Here is a 15,144-nt window from a genome sequence, read left to right on the forward strand (position 1 = left end):
CAGGCTTGGGTTCAATTCTGAATTGAGTTGTAAACATTTTGACATTGTGTATGGTTACCAATACTCTCATAAATGTTGTAAGAACACGTTGTGGGTTGTCTGTAATCATTTATAATTCCCTTAATGTTTTACCGCAGATCAAACACTGCAATAGGAAAGGGGAGCAATCTAACATTTCATGACAATCTGAGTTATAACCCAAATAATATTTGAAATGGTATGTATAATCTTTGCATTAATAAGTGGCAGATCCTTTTGATAAAAGATTTGTCAAATTAATGAGACTTTCATGTATCAGTTGAATTGCTTTGAATTAAATTATACTTCCTTCAATTGAAATTCATTTCAAATTCTGCTTCCTGTGGGGTGTGGCCAATTAAAATTCATGGGTTGAATTGAATTACATTCAAAAATGTAGGATGATATATGTGCTCCTGTGTATTGTAAATCCAGCTCAGGAAATGCATATCTCTCTCTCTCGCACTTTCATTTGTACTACCTCTCTCCTTTTTGACCGCCTCTCTTGCTCTCTCTTCACCCCATGAAGGGGATTGGTGTGCATGGATCTAGCAAGACAGTTACTGTACCGTCATGGTGTTATTGACATTGAGCCAAATAAATAGCAGACTTCTGGATCATTTGTGGTTATGGTTTCAAACTATGTCATGGTTGCCATGTTGTGTGTAAAACATTCCCTTGATGCCAGCGTTTATATTTATGAACTACGAATGAAGCCTTTGATCCTCAAGCCGTGAATTTAAGTGACCTCTTTGTTGGCATGTGAAAGAGATTCAAATGATGTTACAGTATCTTTGATGGAATGGACAATTTGCGTTTTTCACCCTGGTTCCTCTTTGGGATGCCGCCTGGGATGATTAGGCATTCCACATGCACACATTGGGTTATTTTTCTCTTCTGATTCAAAGCTATGCTGATTCATGCTCAATTATAAAAGATGAACCAAAAATGCTCATAATTCTGCTCAGACATCTCGCTTGATCTCCCTAAATGCACAGTTTTATGCTCCACGGAAACCCATCTCATCATGCACTGTTCTTCCACTTGAGATTCAAATTATTTGTAATTTTCTGCATTATGAATTCCCATACATTACTCATTGAGCATAATTAACAGAGAATAAATATAGGGAAGCTAAACCTGACAATCCATTGACTTCATTGCATGGGCTTGGTAATAGTGAAGCAGATAGTAACGGTGCATTCTGTACACACCAGTCAAAAAACTGCACTGTAGTGTTAGCTCTAAATAATTGAACTTGGAGAAAACTGAGCATCTGACACTTTCGTTTAGCTGAATTCGGAGGTGATAAAGTAGACTATTTCCCTGTTTCTATCTCTCTCCCTCACCCACCTCTCTCTCTCTCTCTCGCTCTCGCTCTCACTCTCTCAGGTTGACATGCTCCTGCCTACTAAAATCACCGGCATCATCACCCAGGGGGCCAAGGACTTTGGCCATGTCCAGTTCGTCGGCTCCTACAAGGTGGCCTACAGCAACGATGGAGAGAGGTGGCTCGTCTATCAAGATGAAAAACAGAGGAAGGACAAGGTGAGCCATCCTCACTCCATTACCATGAAATACATGTAACCCAAACCCTGCATGCCATTAATAGTGGAAGGGACAGTATCCACCAAAACTCAAGTATAATATTAGTAGATTTAAAAGGCCAACACTATTTTGATATGCAGTAAAATCCCAAATGAATCCAAATAGAAATGTTAATTTTGCAACCAAGAATTGAATCCAATTGAATGAAAAAGTGAATGAGTGGGAGAAGAACGAGCAGAAAAAAAGACAATAAATGCTAAAGAGAACAATCAAACCCAAAACAACGATTGACAGAATGAATGGAGAAATGTATTGTGCTGCTTATAGTTGTCAAGCTCTGACCCAGTCTCATCGCTCTGTGTTAGCACTGCACCTTCCCATCTCAGGCTCCAGCACAGCTTGCTGAGGCCTCTCTCTGACTTTCTCTTGGCTCCTGGATCAGATAAGGGCACATTGTCTAGCAGTCCTGGTCGGCTCGCTGCCTGAAATTGTGTTTACGGTCCTTCAACAGAGTACATGTGACCATTCCAATCGCCCACGCCAGCTAACGGAAAGGGAAGGAGGCTGTGACAACACTCTGCTGTCAGGAGAGCAGCAGCACTCCCGGGCCTGTTGTTTTAAAGGAGGCCTGTTAACTTTGCTGCTCTTGCTGGGTTGTTTAATGATAAGGATTTCCTGGAGCGTCTGCTGATGATGGTCAGAGCAGGGCTAACCTGGGAGGAAACACACCTACACATACACCTAAGAACACATACGTGTGGCAGAGATGGTTGTCCTTCTGGAAGGTTCTCCTATCTCCACAGAGGAACTCTGGAGCTCTGTCAGAGTGACCATCGGGTTCTTGGTCACCTCCCTGACCAAGGCCCTTCTCCGATTACTCAGTTTGGCAGGGCGGTCAGCTCTAGGAAGAGTCTTAGTGGGTCCAAAGGTATTGCATTTAAGAATGATGGAGGCCACTGTGTTCTTGGGACCTTCAATGCTACAAAAAAAAGATTGACCCTTCCTCAGATCTGTGCCTCGACACAATCCTGTCTCTGACAATTCCTTTGACCTCATAGACAGCTGTGTGCCTTTCCAAATAATGTTGAATCAGTTAATTTTACCACAGGTGGACTCCATTCAAGTTGTAGAAAAATCTCAAGGATGGTCAATGGAAACAGGATGCACCTGAGCTCAATTTCGAGTCTCATAGCAAAGGGTCTGAACCATTATGTAAATAAGGTATATCTTTTAGATTTTTTTCTAAATTTGCTAACATTTCTAAAAACCTGTTTTCCTTTTGTCATTATAGTGTATTGTGTGTAGATCAACGAGGCAACTGTTTTATTTAATACATTTTCGAAATAAGACTAATAAGACTAATGTAATAATATGTGGAATAAGTCAAGTGGTCTGAATACCTTCCTAAGTCACTGTATATATGATGTTGGCTTGTTACGACACATATCACCCTCCAATGGGCACACCAATTTATGCCAACATGTACAAATACATCTTCAGTTTAGCGGCCCCATGCCTGAAAACTCTTCTCCATCCACCACTCAAATGCCTCGCTTGAGTAGTTTATAATTTCAACCACAAGATGATCTTTGGATGTGGGCCACCGCTTACTCCGTGTGAGTTTCAGCCAAGCAATCTCAATTTTAACAACTGGAAGAATTCCAAATGTTTGGCAAGCCTGGCAGCGCTGAGAGAAAAGTGATAAAATATACACTGTCAAGATCATAGCAACCTTCGTGTTGAAATCTATAGTTCATCCTCAGGATTTGTGGCCATAAAAAGAGTACAGACTGAGAATACAGTGATACTACAATGATGCTATTCATACGTAGTAAAACAATAAAATATGCAATCCACAAACAAAGCATCCTATCAAATCATCCTATGTCCTATTATCCTTACTCAGGTTCTACTGCATCTTTTAGAGCAAGGCCTGGGGGGATATTAATCAGTGTGTCCCAGCACAGAGCTGTGAGGAGCTTTCCAGATATAGGACTTTTCAAGGTGTTTCCGCCTCTCAGTCGAGTGGAGCAGGAGATTAATGCTAGAGGACACATTAGGCTTCCGGACTCCAGAGACTTGTCACTGTCACGCCACAGGCTTGGAGAGGTTGGCCTGGGCTAAGAGTCCTGTGTCTCTGTCTGTCTGTCTCTGAGAGAGAAAATCGGAAGTCCAGAGAGTTTGTCTGCGTACAGTATGTGTGTATTTTTATGTGCACATTCATGCATGTATGTTTGCGCGCAAGACAGAGTGTACGTTTGTGTGTGTGTCTGGCTGGATGGGTGTCTGGCTGGGCACAGCATTGTACACTCTCCCCTCCTGAGCCTGAGTGTGGCAGAGACTGCAGGCAGTTAGATCTAGATTGAGAGAGGAGAGGCCTCTGTCAGCATATAGATACCCATGGACACTATAACAATTCATTTTATTTAACTAGGCAAATCAGTTAAGAGCAAATTCTTATTTTACAATGACAGCCTTCCCTGGCGAAACCCTCCCCCTAACCTAGACGACACTGAGACAATTGTGTGCCACACTATGGGACTCCTGATCACAGATGGTTGTGATACAGCCCGGTATCACACCAGGGTCTGTAATGATGCCTTTAGCACTGAGATGCAGTGTCTTACACCGCTGTGCCACTCGGGAGCAAACCAGGGACATGCAAGCTGTCACTCACTTATATGTTGCATGTAGTTATAGAAATACTGTTTACATTCAAGTTTGGATACACCTACTCATTCAAGGGTTTTTCTTTATTTTTACTATTTTCTATTTCGTAGAATAATAGTGAAGACATCACAACTATGAAATGACACTTATGGAATGATGTAGTAACCGAAAAAGTGTTCAATCCCGTTAATTGAATCAAATGCTTTTTCTGTGTAATTTGTTTAAAATGTTAAAATACGTATCACATTACACATTTAGCAATGACATAATGCATTTGACACTTCACGCAGAGTAAAACTTTTGTATGACTTAAATACAATTATTTTATCGATAGGAGTGGAGAAGAAAGTGCTTGTTTAATTGACAAGCACACCGAAGCATACCAAAGATGGCATTAATGATACGTAATAAAATAAAGAAATCACGTCTCATATGCTATAGCCTGTTGAATTTGCATGAATTTGATTTCATTTTTATTTCGGCACAAATGAAAATGTGGCACTCGCTCACCCATGGATTGATGTTTCAGCATTCTCTCAATGAAGAGTTTGGCGTTCGACTAACCACGTGCAACATGAATGCGCAGTCCACAACCCAGCTCGAGCAGGCTTGAGTAAGCGGCAATTGCACGATCAATATCCACCTTCGTAACATGGATGAGGCCGGATTGTGAAGCTAACTGAAGCTGGCTAGCTTTAGAAAACCCAGAGTAGGTCTTGCTTGCATCGTAGTGCACCTCTTTGGGCTTTGTCCTGACCACGTGATCGGGCTGGGAAAATCTCTGTGCCCTAACGACAGACTTTAGTAGCCTAGTGGCTAGAACGTTGGTCTAGTAACCGAAAGGTTGCAATTTCAAATCCTCCAGCTGACAAGGTACAAATATGTTGTTCTGCGCCTGAACAGGCAGTTAACCCACTGTTCTTAGGCCGTCATTGAAAATAAGAATTTGTTCTTAACTGACTTGCTTAGTTGAATAAATAAAAAAGTATGCCCTACTCACCATGCTCAGTTAGAACTGCAGTAATTCTCGAGCTCTCAGCAGCAGACTCTCATGATTTGAGAGCTATTGCTGATCATACGCAGGGCCCCAGAAAAGCCATTGAGACGTCACCCTCCCTAGAGGGGGAATAAGCTCAGTTTGTATTAGCGATTTGCGGAATAATTGAGCAGCCTGAAGTGACTATGAGGTGGCTTTCATTGGGAGGATAATGCAGGCATTCTCACTGCTCTCTTGTTTCAGTAAGAAGCAGGATTCTTTGAGTGGAAATGCGCTGGTGCTTGTTCAAGTGTCATTACTTCACGCAAATCCTGTGCACGATGAAGCAGAACATGTCAATCTATATCTCAAATGGAATGTTTCACTTTTCAGACCTACCAAACGTACGGTACATACCAGTTAGAGTAACATCATCATTTAATATCCGTGGTGTTGGGGACCATCAGAATGCATTTTGTAAGAAACCATTTTTGCTCCCTGGTGGGGGCTCCAGGAACAGGACTGAGAGCCTACTTTCCATAGAAAGGGTTCTGGTTGAACGTTTTCTAGGGGTCATAGTTGGCTAATTTCAACCACTCAATGGCAGATTGTTTTCAGCACCTGCTGGGGTCCGGCCCACCGGTTTTACATTTCACATAATGACGATGACAAGTCCCATTACATTCCAATTAAATAGTCATAATCACACTTTTTTAATTGAAATGATCATGGAATTTAGTTAAGCTGTCCCAATAGGTACATATATCCCATATTGCATATCATTTTACTGTCGATTAACCACACTTAAGCACAAGGCTTCTAATTATCAACAACACAGTATACATCCCAATACGTCCATTATGCTTGTTTATATTGGAATATTTCATGCTTGCACGTTTAACTACATATCAATGGTGAGATTGATAATTTGCTTCTGCGCCGTTGTTATGCATACTGCCTGCCTATTGGGTCTTGTTGGATACTATGGCACTAAGAATGGTCTACCGTGGGGCAACGGACAAAAGGTCGCTAACTCCGCTGCCATGTGTTTTTTACGGCCAAAAAGCGCAGGTCGTGACCATACCTCCTAGTATTATGGAAATGTACCATCAGCATTATGTAGCCTACACAGCATGTCCATCACTCCTCGTCTATCCTTTCTAATCTCACTTCTGTGCATAATGAGGCTCACATACACTAACAAGCTTGCTGAGATGTGTGTGGGTGTTCAAGATCACCATTAATTTAATCTCATTCCCACTGTCCTTCCTTTCGCAGGTGTTCCAAGGAAACTTTGACAATGACACGCACAGAAAGAATGTGATAGATCCGCCCATCTACGCCCGATTTGTCCGGATCCTTCCATGGTCGTGGTACGGAAGGATCACTTTGCGTGCAGAGTTACTGGGATGCACAGAGGAAGAGTGACCACCCTTCCCCCTCATCTGTCCACCTGTCCCCCTCTCCCCCCTTTAATTCTGGATCATCTAACCCAGATTCAGTGTTTCAATATAAACTGTGCAACCTGTAAAAAATAAATCATTTTCCAATGGATTTTTCAAGAATATGTGTTTGGTTATGGTGGGTTGCTGTTTGATTTAAACCTGCCCTTGTCCTGATTTTGTCCCTTTTTGTTTTCATATTTTTGTGGTCAATGTCTTTTTATTCCTCTCCAGATTTCCCCCCCCCATTATGTTTGGAATGAACTTGGGTAACCTATTTGATGGGGGGGGGGGGGGGGGGGGGGGGGGGGGGGGCTGGAGTGTGGAGAGGGGAATCACACTGTGGTTTAAACATATTGCCCTGGAAGCTACTGCACAGTGTCACTTTTTGAACGTGAAACCTGTCTATCATGCTTCATTGGATATTGTTATCCCCACTGAAACTTATTTTGGAACTATCCCAAAAATCATTAAACTATCGCAACTGAATACGACAGTGACAGATATATATTTACTTTGGATTATAACACCTCTTCAAGCCAGGCTTTTAACATTACTGACACTGACACTGTAGAGCAAATACAATACAATGGCAATGCTTAATGCTGTTGAATTAAATGTAAAACACTAAATAATTGCATGGTGCATAAATTATGATATTAAAAGTTTGACATGAAACTCCTTCCCTAAGTGCAATTGCTTTGGTTTGGTTTAACGTGCATTTCTCAATAGTTCTGATACACACTGCAAAAGCTTAAAAGTGATCTACTAGACGAATAACAAGGACAAAAGTGGCACTGCAGTATAGATAAGGAGGTTGATGGGCTGGCTGATTGAAGTGTGTCCAAATATTCTTGAATTTTCTATCTCATCTTTAATTTATTTAAATGTAATTAGCATTTAAATTTTGTGTTTGAAAGATATCTTCTTGGAATGTCACATTTATAGAATTGTATACATTGTTTAGTTTGAGTTTATTTTCTCTGCTTTTGTATCCTGGTGCCCAATCCTCCTTCTGCCTTTACAATATCATTTTTAATCAACGTGAAAAGCTCAGGATAGAAGTCACCCATCCATACCCACACAAAGAGTAAGCCCTCATTTGAATAATAATATTTGACAATATTTTGTGTGTACAGACATTACCATGATAATGAAGTAAATCAAATTATATTAAAAATCTATCACACAAATAGCTTTCTATTCATGCGTTTTCACAAGAATATAAATACATGTAAGAACTTTGAATATTTAAATATCTGTACAATGAACATTATCAGTTGTTACAGTATGTCACTGTATTTCAGTGTTGCATTTGAAAGTATCATGACATGCATCATGAAAGTCTAATATTTCTTAGATCCATGGACACAGCATTAGCATCATGCCATGCAACTCACTTTTTATAATGGATACATTTGGCTGTGCATAATGGTTTTTATTTAATTTTTTAATATCTTGGCTTTTGCTCAAGCTATTTGTGAGTATATCATAACGTTGTCTTCTTGATCACTGTATGTGTGCGCTTTTCACACAATGGGATCGTTACTAACCAATGGAGATGTCAGCATGACATACAGTGGTGGAGAACAAGTATTTGATACACTGCCGGTTTTGCAGGTTTTCCTACTTACAAAGCATGTAGAGGTCTGTCATTTTTATCATAGGTACACTTCAACTGTGAGAGACGGAATCTAAAACAAAAATCCAGAAAATCACATTGTATGATTTTTAAGTAATTAATTTGCATTTTATTGAATGACATACCGTAAGTATTTGATCACCTACCAACCAGTAAGAATTCCAGCTCTCACAGACCTGTTAGTTTTTCTTTAAGAAGCCCTCCTGTTCTCCACTCATTACCTGTATTAACTGCACCTGTTTGAACTCGTTACCTGTATAAAAGACACCTGTCCACACACACAATCAAACAGACTCCAACCTCTCCACAATGGCCAAGACCAGAGAGCTGTGTAAGAACATCAGGGATAAAATTGTAGACCTGCACAAGGCTGGGATGGGCTACAGGACAATAGGCAAGCAGCTTGGTGAGAAGGCAACAACTGTTGGGTCAATTATTAGAAAATGGAAGAAGTTCAAGATGACGGTCAATCACCCTCGGTCTGGGGCTCCATGCAAGATCTCAGCTCGTGGGGCATCAATGATCATGAGGAAGGTGAGGGATCAGCCCAGAACTACACGGCAGGACCTGGTCAATGACCTGAAGAGAGCTGGGACCACAGTCTCAAAGAAAACCATTAGTAACTCACTACGCCGTCATGGATTAAAATCCTGTAGCGCACGCAAGGTCCCCCTGCTCAAGCCAGCGCATGTCCAGGCCCGTCTGAAGTATGCCAATGACCATCTGGATGCTCCAGAGGAGGAATGTGAGAAGGTCATGTAGTCTGATGAGACAAAAATAGAGCTTTTTGGTCTAAACTCCACTCGCCGTGTTTGGAGGAAGAAGAAGGATGAGTACAACCCCAAGAACACCATCCCAACCATGAAGCATGGAGGTGGAAACATCATTCTTTGGGGATGCTTTTCTGCAAAGGGGACAGGACGACTGCACCGTATTGAGGGGAGGATGGATAGGGCCATGTATCGCGAGATCTTGGCCAACAACCTCCTTCCCTCAGTAAGAGCATTGAAGATGGGTCGTGGCTGGGTCTTCCAGCATGACAACGACCCGAAACACACAGCCAGGGCAACTAAGGAGTGGCTCCGTAAGAAGCATCTCAAGGTCCTGGAGTGGCCTAGCCAGTCTCCAAACCTGAACCCAATAGAAAACCTTTGGAGGGAGCTGAAAGTCTGTATTGCCCAGCGACAGCCCCGAAATCTGAAGGATCTGGAGAAGGTCTGTATGGAAGAGTGGGCCAAAATCTCTGCTGCAGTGTGTGCAAACCTGGTCAAGAACTACAGGAAACGTATGATCTCTGTAATTGCAAACAAAGGTTTCTGTACCAAATATTAAGTTCTGCTTTTCTGATGTATCAAATACTTATGTCATGCAATAAAATGCTAATTAATTACTTAAAAATCATACAATGTAATTTTCTGGATTTTTGTTTTAGATTCCGTCTCTCACAGTTGAAGTGTACCTATGATAACAATTACAGACCTCTACATGCTTTGTAAGTAGGAAATCCTGCAAAATCGGCAGTGTATCAAATACTTGTTCTCCCCAATGTATGAGGAGGGATACAGTATCAAATATGTCCATGTCCACAGGCACATTTAGTCATAACATTGTTACAGGTCTTTTACCTTGCACTCACCATTGGTGCATTGTAAAACCTTTGCTAACTGGTGAAGGGGAACCAATAAGTCAATTTTGTGTTTCTGTGTCTACTCAGTCTGAGTATCCTGCGCTATATAGAAAAGTGTACCAATGATATGCTAATTAGTCCACGCCTGCAGAAGAGAGAGTCAGAAACTAAGACTGTGTACAGCAGAGAAAGGATTCTGCTTTTTCGGTCTTTCTGTTTGACCAATAAAAAAGATGTCTGTGAATCAAATGGCTTGCCTTCTTTTTGCTCGCAAAAGGTGTCACATTACCCTACTTTAATAATATAATGCTCTTCTCTTGTTCTCTGTGGTCATGCTCTACATTCTCCCAGCATCTAATTTCACGTAGCTGTGCTGCAGCGTGTCGTCTTCATTGATTTACCTTTAGGCTGCCATGCCTTAGTTCCTTTGTAGCACATTCAACTTCATTTTCTTGGCTGTGGCAGGAGATCAAAACATGATTCAAAGGCCAAATGTGGAAATGCATTGTCCAGTAATGATTAAATTATATCGGAGTGCTTATGGGGAGATAGTGCCTTCAGAAAGTATTCATACCATTTGACAATTTCCACGTTTTGTAGTGTTACAAATTGGGCTTAAAAATGATTTGTCTTTTTTTTCTATGATCAACACAAACTACCTTAATGTCAAAGTGGAAGAAAACTTTGTTTTTAAGATTCATGAAAAATAAAACACTTATATCTTGATTAGATAAGTATTCGACCACCTGAGTCCATATACAGTTAGATTGGAGTTATTAAAACTAATTTTTCAACCACTCCACAAATGTATTGTTAACAAACTATAGTTTTGGCACGTCGGTTGGGACATCTACTTTGTGCATGATAAGTAATTTTTCCAACAATTGTTTACAGGCAGATTATTTCACTTATAATTCACTGTATCACAATTCCAGTGGGTCAGAAGTTTACATACACTTAGTTGACTGTGCCTTTAATAAACAGCTTGGAAAATTCCAGAATATTATGTCATCGCTTTAGAAGCTTTAGTTAGATTAATTGACATAAAATATTGGAGACCTCCACAAGTCTGGTTCATCCTTGGGAGAAATGTCTAAATGCCTGAAGGTACCACATTCATCTGTACAAACAATAGTACGCAAGTATAAACACCATGGGACCACGCAGCCATCATACCGCTCAGGAAGGAGGCGTGTTCTGTCTCCTAGAGACAAACGTACTTTGGTGCGAAAAGTGCAAATTAATCCCAGAACAACAGCAAAGGACCTTGTGAAGATGCTGGATGAAACAGGTACAAAGTTTCTATTTCCACTGTAAAACGAGTCCTATTTCGACATAACCTGAAAGGCCTCTCAGCAAGGAAGAAGCCTCTGCTCCAAAACCGCCATAAAAAAGCCAGACTACGGTTTGCAACTGCATGTGGGGACAAAGATCGTACTTTTTGGAGAAATGTCCTCTGGTCAGATGTAACAAAAATAGAACTGTTTGGCCATAATGACCATCGTTATGTTTGGAGGGAAAAGGAGAGGGCTTGCATGCCAGAGAACACCATCCCATAGAACATTTGTTCGGCAGAAAGTGTGTGCGAGCAAGGAGGCCTACAAACCTGACTCAGTTACACCAGCTCTGTCAGGAGGAATGGGCCAAAATTCACCCAACTTTTTGTGGGGATCTTCTGTAATGCTACCCGAAAAGTTTGACCCAAGTTGAACAATTTAAAGGCAATATTACCTAATATTAATTGAGTGTATGTAAACTTCTGACCCACTGAGAATGGGAAAGTGACCCACTGAAAGAAATTAAAGCTGAAACATATCATTCTCTCTATTATTATTCTGACATTTCACATTCTTAAAATAAAGTGGTGACCCTAACTGACCTAAGACAGGGAATTTTTACAAGGATTAAATGTCAAGAATTGTGAATGAGTTTAAATGTATTTGGCTAAGGTGTATGTTAACTTCAGACTTCAACTGTATGTTAGAATCACCTTTGGCAGTGATTACAGCTGCAAGTATTTTGGGGTACACCTCTATGAGCTTTGCACACCTGGATTGTACAATAGTTGCCCATTGTTATTTTTGTAATTCTTCAAGCTCTGTCAAGTTGGTTGTCGATCATTGCTTTCCAGCCAATTTAAGTCAAACTGTAATTATGTCAATCGGGAATATCCAATGTCATCTTGGTAAGTAACTATTGTATATTTGACCTCCACTGGCTTCCAGTCTAAGCCCACATCCACCACAAGAGCATGGTACTTGCCTACGAAGCAGTGAGAGGAACTGTCCCTCCCGATCTTCAGGCTAAGCTCAAATCCTACACCAAAAACCTGATCACTCCATTCTGCCACCTCTGGTCTCTTGGCCCTGCAACCTCCTATGGGAGTGCAGGCTCCCACTCAGCCCAGTCCAAGCTCTTCTCTGTCCTGGCACACCAATGGTGGAACCAGCTTCCCCCTGAAGCTACAGTAGGACAGCAGAGTCCCTGTCCATCTTCCCAAAAACATCTGAAACCCAACCAGGACCTTCCTAAACAGAGCCAGTCCTGGCCTGTCCATGGATGGGAGATCCAATGCTGCTGGAAGTGGTGTTGGAAGACCAGTAGAGGGCACTCTTGCCTCTAGTCTAAGGAGATCCCAATGCCCCAGGACAGTGAAGGGGACATTGCCCTGCGTAGGCGTGTCGTCTTTTGGATGGGACATTAAAACGGGTGTGGTCATTAAAAAGAGGAGGGGTTTTAACCCCGGTATCTTGGCTAAATTCCCAACCTGGCGCTATTCCATCATGGCCACATAATCATCCCCCTCATTCCTGATTAGAATATCACTCCTCACCTCTCCACCTGATAGCTGATGTGTGGTGAGTATTCTGTCAAAAAAATGGTTGCCCTTCATGCTACACATTGGTGGTGGATGAGGTGAGTTTCATCCTACTACGAAAAGTGCTTTGAGTACCTCAGTTGGTAGAAAAGCACCGGCATATAAATCCAATCAATTAAAGAATATCTTAAATAATCCCACACAACCCCCATCTCACCCTGACCCCCCCCCCCCCCAAATAACTAACACTCACACTTTACTTTTCCCCCCTTAAAAGCTCTGACTCTGCTGATAGCTACAGTATTGAGAAAAATTAATCTTAAAATGAATGCATTAACTGTAAATTGCTCTGGATACGTGACTAAAATGTAATGTAAATGCAGTTACGAATCACGCCTATCTGTTATTACAGATGGTCTCTGTATTTCAGGGCTATAAATCACTTGTAATAATAATAGATGGGACTTATAGCGCTTTCAAGGACCCAAAGTTGCTTAACAATTGTAGAAATGAAAAGAAAAACAAAGTGTCAGACTTAACAACACCATTAATAAAGAGAGGGGTGGGTTCAAAGAAGGGAAAGAGTGCGATGTATCAGTGTTTGGGCAGGGTAGGGTTGGGATTTGGATACAAACCCAGTTTAGGGTAAAGGGTGGGATTGGGGTTAGGATACAAACCCGGTTTACAGTAAGGGGTAGGGTAAGGGTTTGAGTTAGGTACTGCAAATATATAGTGATGGACTCCGAGTCATGGATGGCTGGAAGGAAGGAGTTCCAGAGCCTAGGAGCAACCCTGGAGAAGGCCCTGTCGCAGAAACGCTGGAGCTTCGACCCGGGGATGACAAGGGGGCCTGCTGTGGTGTTACGGAGTGCACGTGTGTGTTGGTATGGGAGAAGAAGGTCTGAGAGGTAAAGGGGGCAAGGTGGTGAAGGGTTTTGTAGGTCAGAAGGAGGATCTTGTAATTAATGTGTTGGGAGAGAGGAATCCAGTGGAGTTCACAGAGGACATGGATGATGTGCTGCCAGGACTTAGTGTGGGTGAGGAGTCGGGGTACAGAGATTTGAACCGTTTGGAGCTTATAGAGGGAGCTTGAGTTGATGCCGGAAAGTAGTGAGTTGCAGTAGTCAAGATGGGAGGACAATGTTGACAATGTTGAGGAGGTGGAAGAATGAGGATTTGACAGTCTGTCTTATGTGGTGGTCAAAGGACAGTCCATGATGTCCAGAATGACACCAAGGTAGTGTGCATGGAGGGATAGACAGTGGTGAGGTTGCCAGCTTTGGTGAGGGAAGGATTCAATGTTGGTCATAGGTGGGTTGAGGAGGGATTTGGTGCAGCGGTAGATCTGGGTGTCATTGTATTGGGTCCGGTTTGGGAGGTATGATTGTAGCCAGGAGAGTGGGGTGCCCTCAACACCCAGACCCCAAGCCTGGTGAGGAGGATATGAAGAAAAAAAAAGTGGCACCCAGGTCAAGGAGAATTAGGATGTTGAGGGCATCAGCATCAGCAGATGTGAGGAGGTCATTGGTAACTTTGAGGAGAGCAGTTTCAGTACTGTGGAGGGGGTGGAAACCAGACTGGAGGGGCTCGAACAGGTTGTAAACTAGCAGGTGGGTTTGTAATTGGGAGGCAACAGTACGTTCCAGAGTCTGTCTTGGCTAGGAAGGGGAGGTTGGAAATGGGGCGGAAGTTATTGAGGATGGTGGTGTCCAGTCCTCACTTTTTTGAGATGGGGGGGGGGGGCTGCAGCTATTTTGTCGATGGAGGGACAGTTCCATGGGCGATGGAGAAGTTGTCGATGTGAGGGCAGGCAGGCTTTGATGAGAATAGTTGGGAGAGGAACCAGGGAGCAAGTTGTATTCTTGGATGACATGTTGAGTTTTGAGATATTATGAAAGTCAATAGGGGCAAATTCAGATATCTGTGTTTCAGGGGTGTCAGTTGGGAGGTTGACAGGGGGAGGGGCGGCTGGGGGAGATTGATCAGTCAGTGATGAGTTTATTTTGGCGATCTTGTCCTTGAAAAACTGAAGGAAGGAGTCGCAGAGTTCAGCAGATGTGATAGAAAAGGTGTAGTCAAGGGGCTAACGTACACTACATGACCAGAAGTATGTGGACACCTCCTCGTCGAACATCTCATTTCAAAATCATTTGCATTATTATGGAGTTGGTCCCCCCTTTGCTGCTATAACAGTCTTTCCACTATTGCTGAGGGGACTTGCTTCCATTCAGCCACAAGAGCATTACTTCTGTACCAACAATAATACGCAAGTATAAACACCATGCGACCACGCAGCTGTCAATCAACAAAAGTAGAACTGTTTGGCCATAACGACCATCATTATGTTTGGAGGAAAAAGGTGGAGGCTTGCAAGCCGAAGAACACCATCCCAACCGTGAAGCA

At 42.3% G+C, this 15,144-nt stretch overlaps 1 protein-coding gene across 3 annotated transcripts in view; it reads left to right on the top strand.

The window, feature by feature from the left end:
• edil3a (EGF-like repeats and discoidin I-like domains 3a) overlaps nucleotides 1-10,167 on the top strand; it is a 262,777-nt gene extending 252,610 nt beyond the window's left edge. For 2 of the 3 annotated variants that reach the window (XM_020488703.2, XM_020488705.2), the window contains 2 exons: nucleotides 1,411-1,566; nucleotides 6,491-8,326. In XM_020488703.2, the coding sequence (XP_020344292.1) occupies nucleotides 1,411-1,566; nucleotides 6,491-6,640 (306 nt within the window). In that variant the 3' untranslated portion in view covers nucleotides 6,641-8,326. Of the gene's footprint in view, nucleotides 1-1,410; nucleotides 1,567-6,490 lie in introns of all 3 variants that reach the window. The other variant, XM_020488704.2, reaches the window with a different exon arrangement.
• Nucleotides 10,168-15,144: the final 4,977 nt, after the last annotated feature.

The sequence above is a fragment of the Oncorhynchus kisutch genome, linkage group LG8, assembly GCF_002021735.2.
Source record: "Oncorhynchus kisutch isolate 150728-3 linkage group LG8, Okis_V2, whole genome shotgun sequence".
Lineage (NCBI taxonomy): Eukaryota > Metazoa > Chordata > Actinopteri > Salmoniformes > Salmonidae > Oncorhynchus > Oncorhynchus kisutch.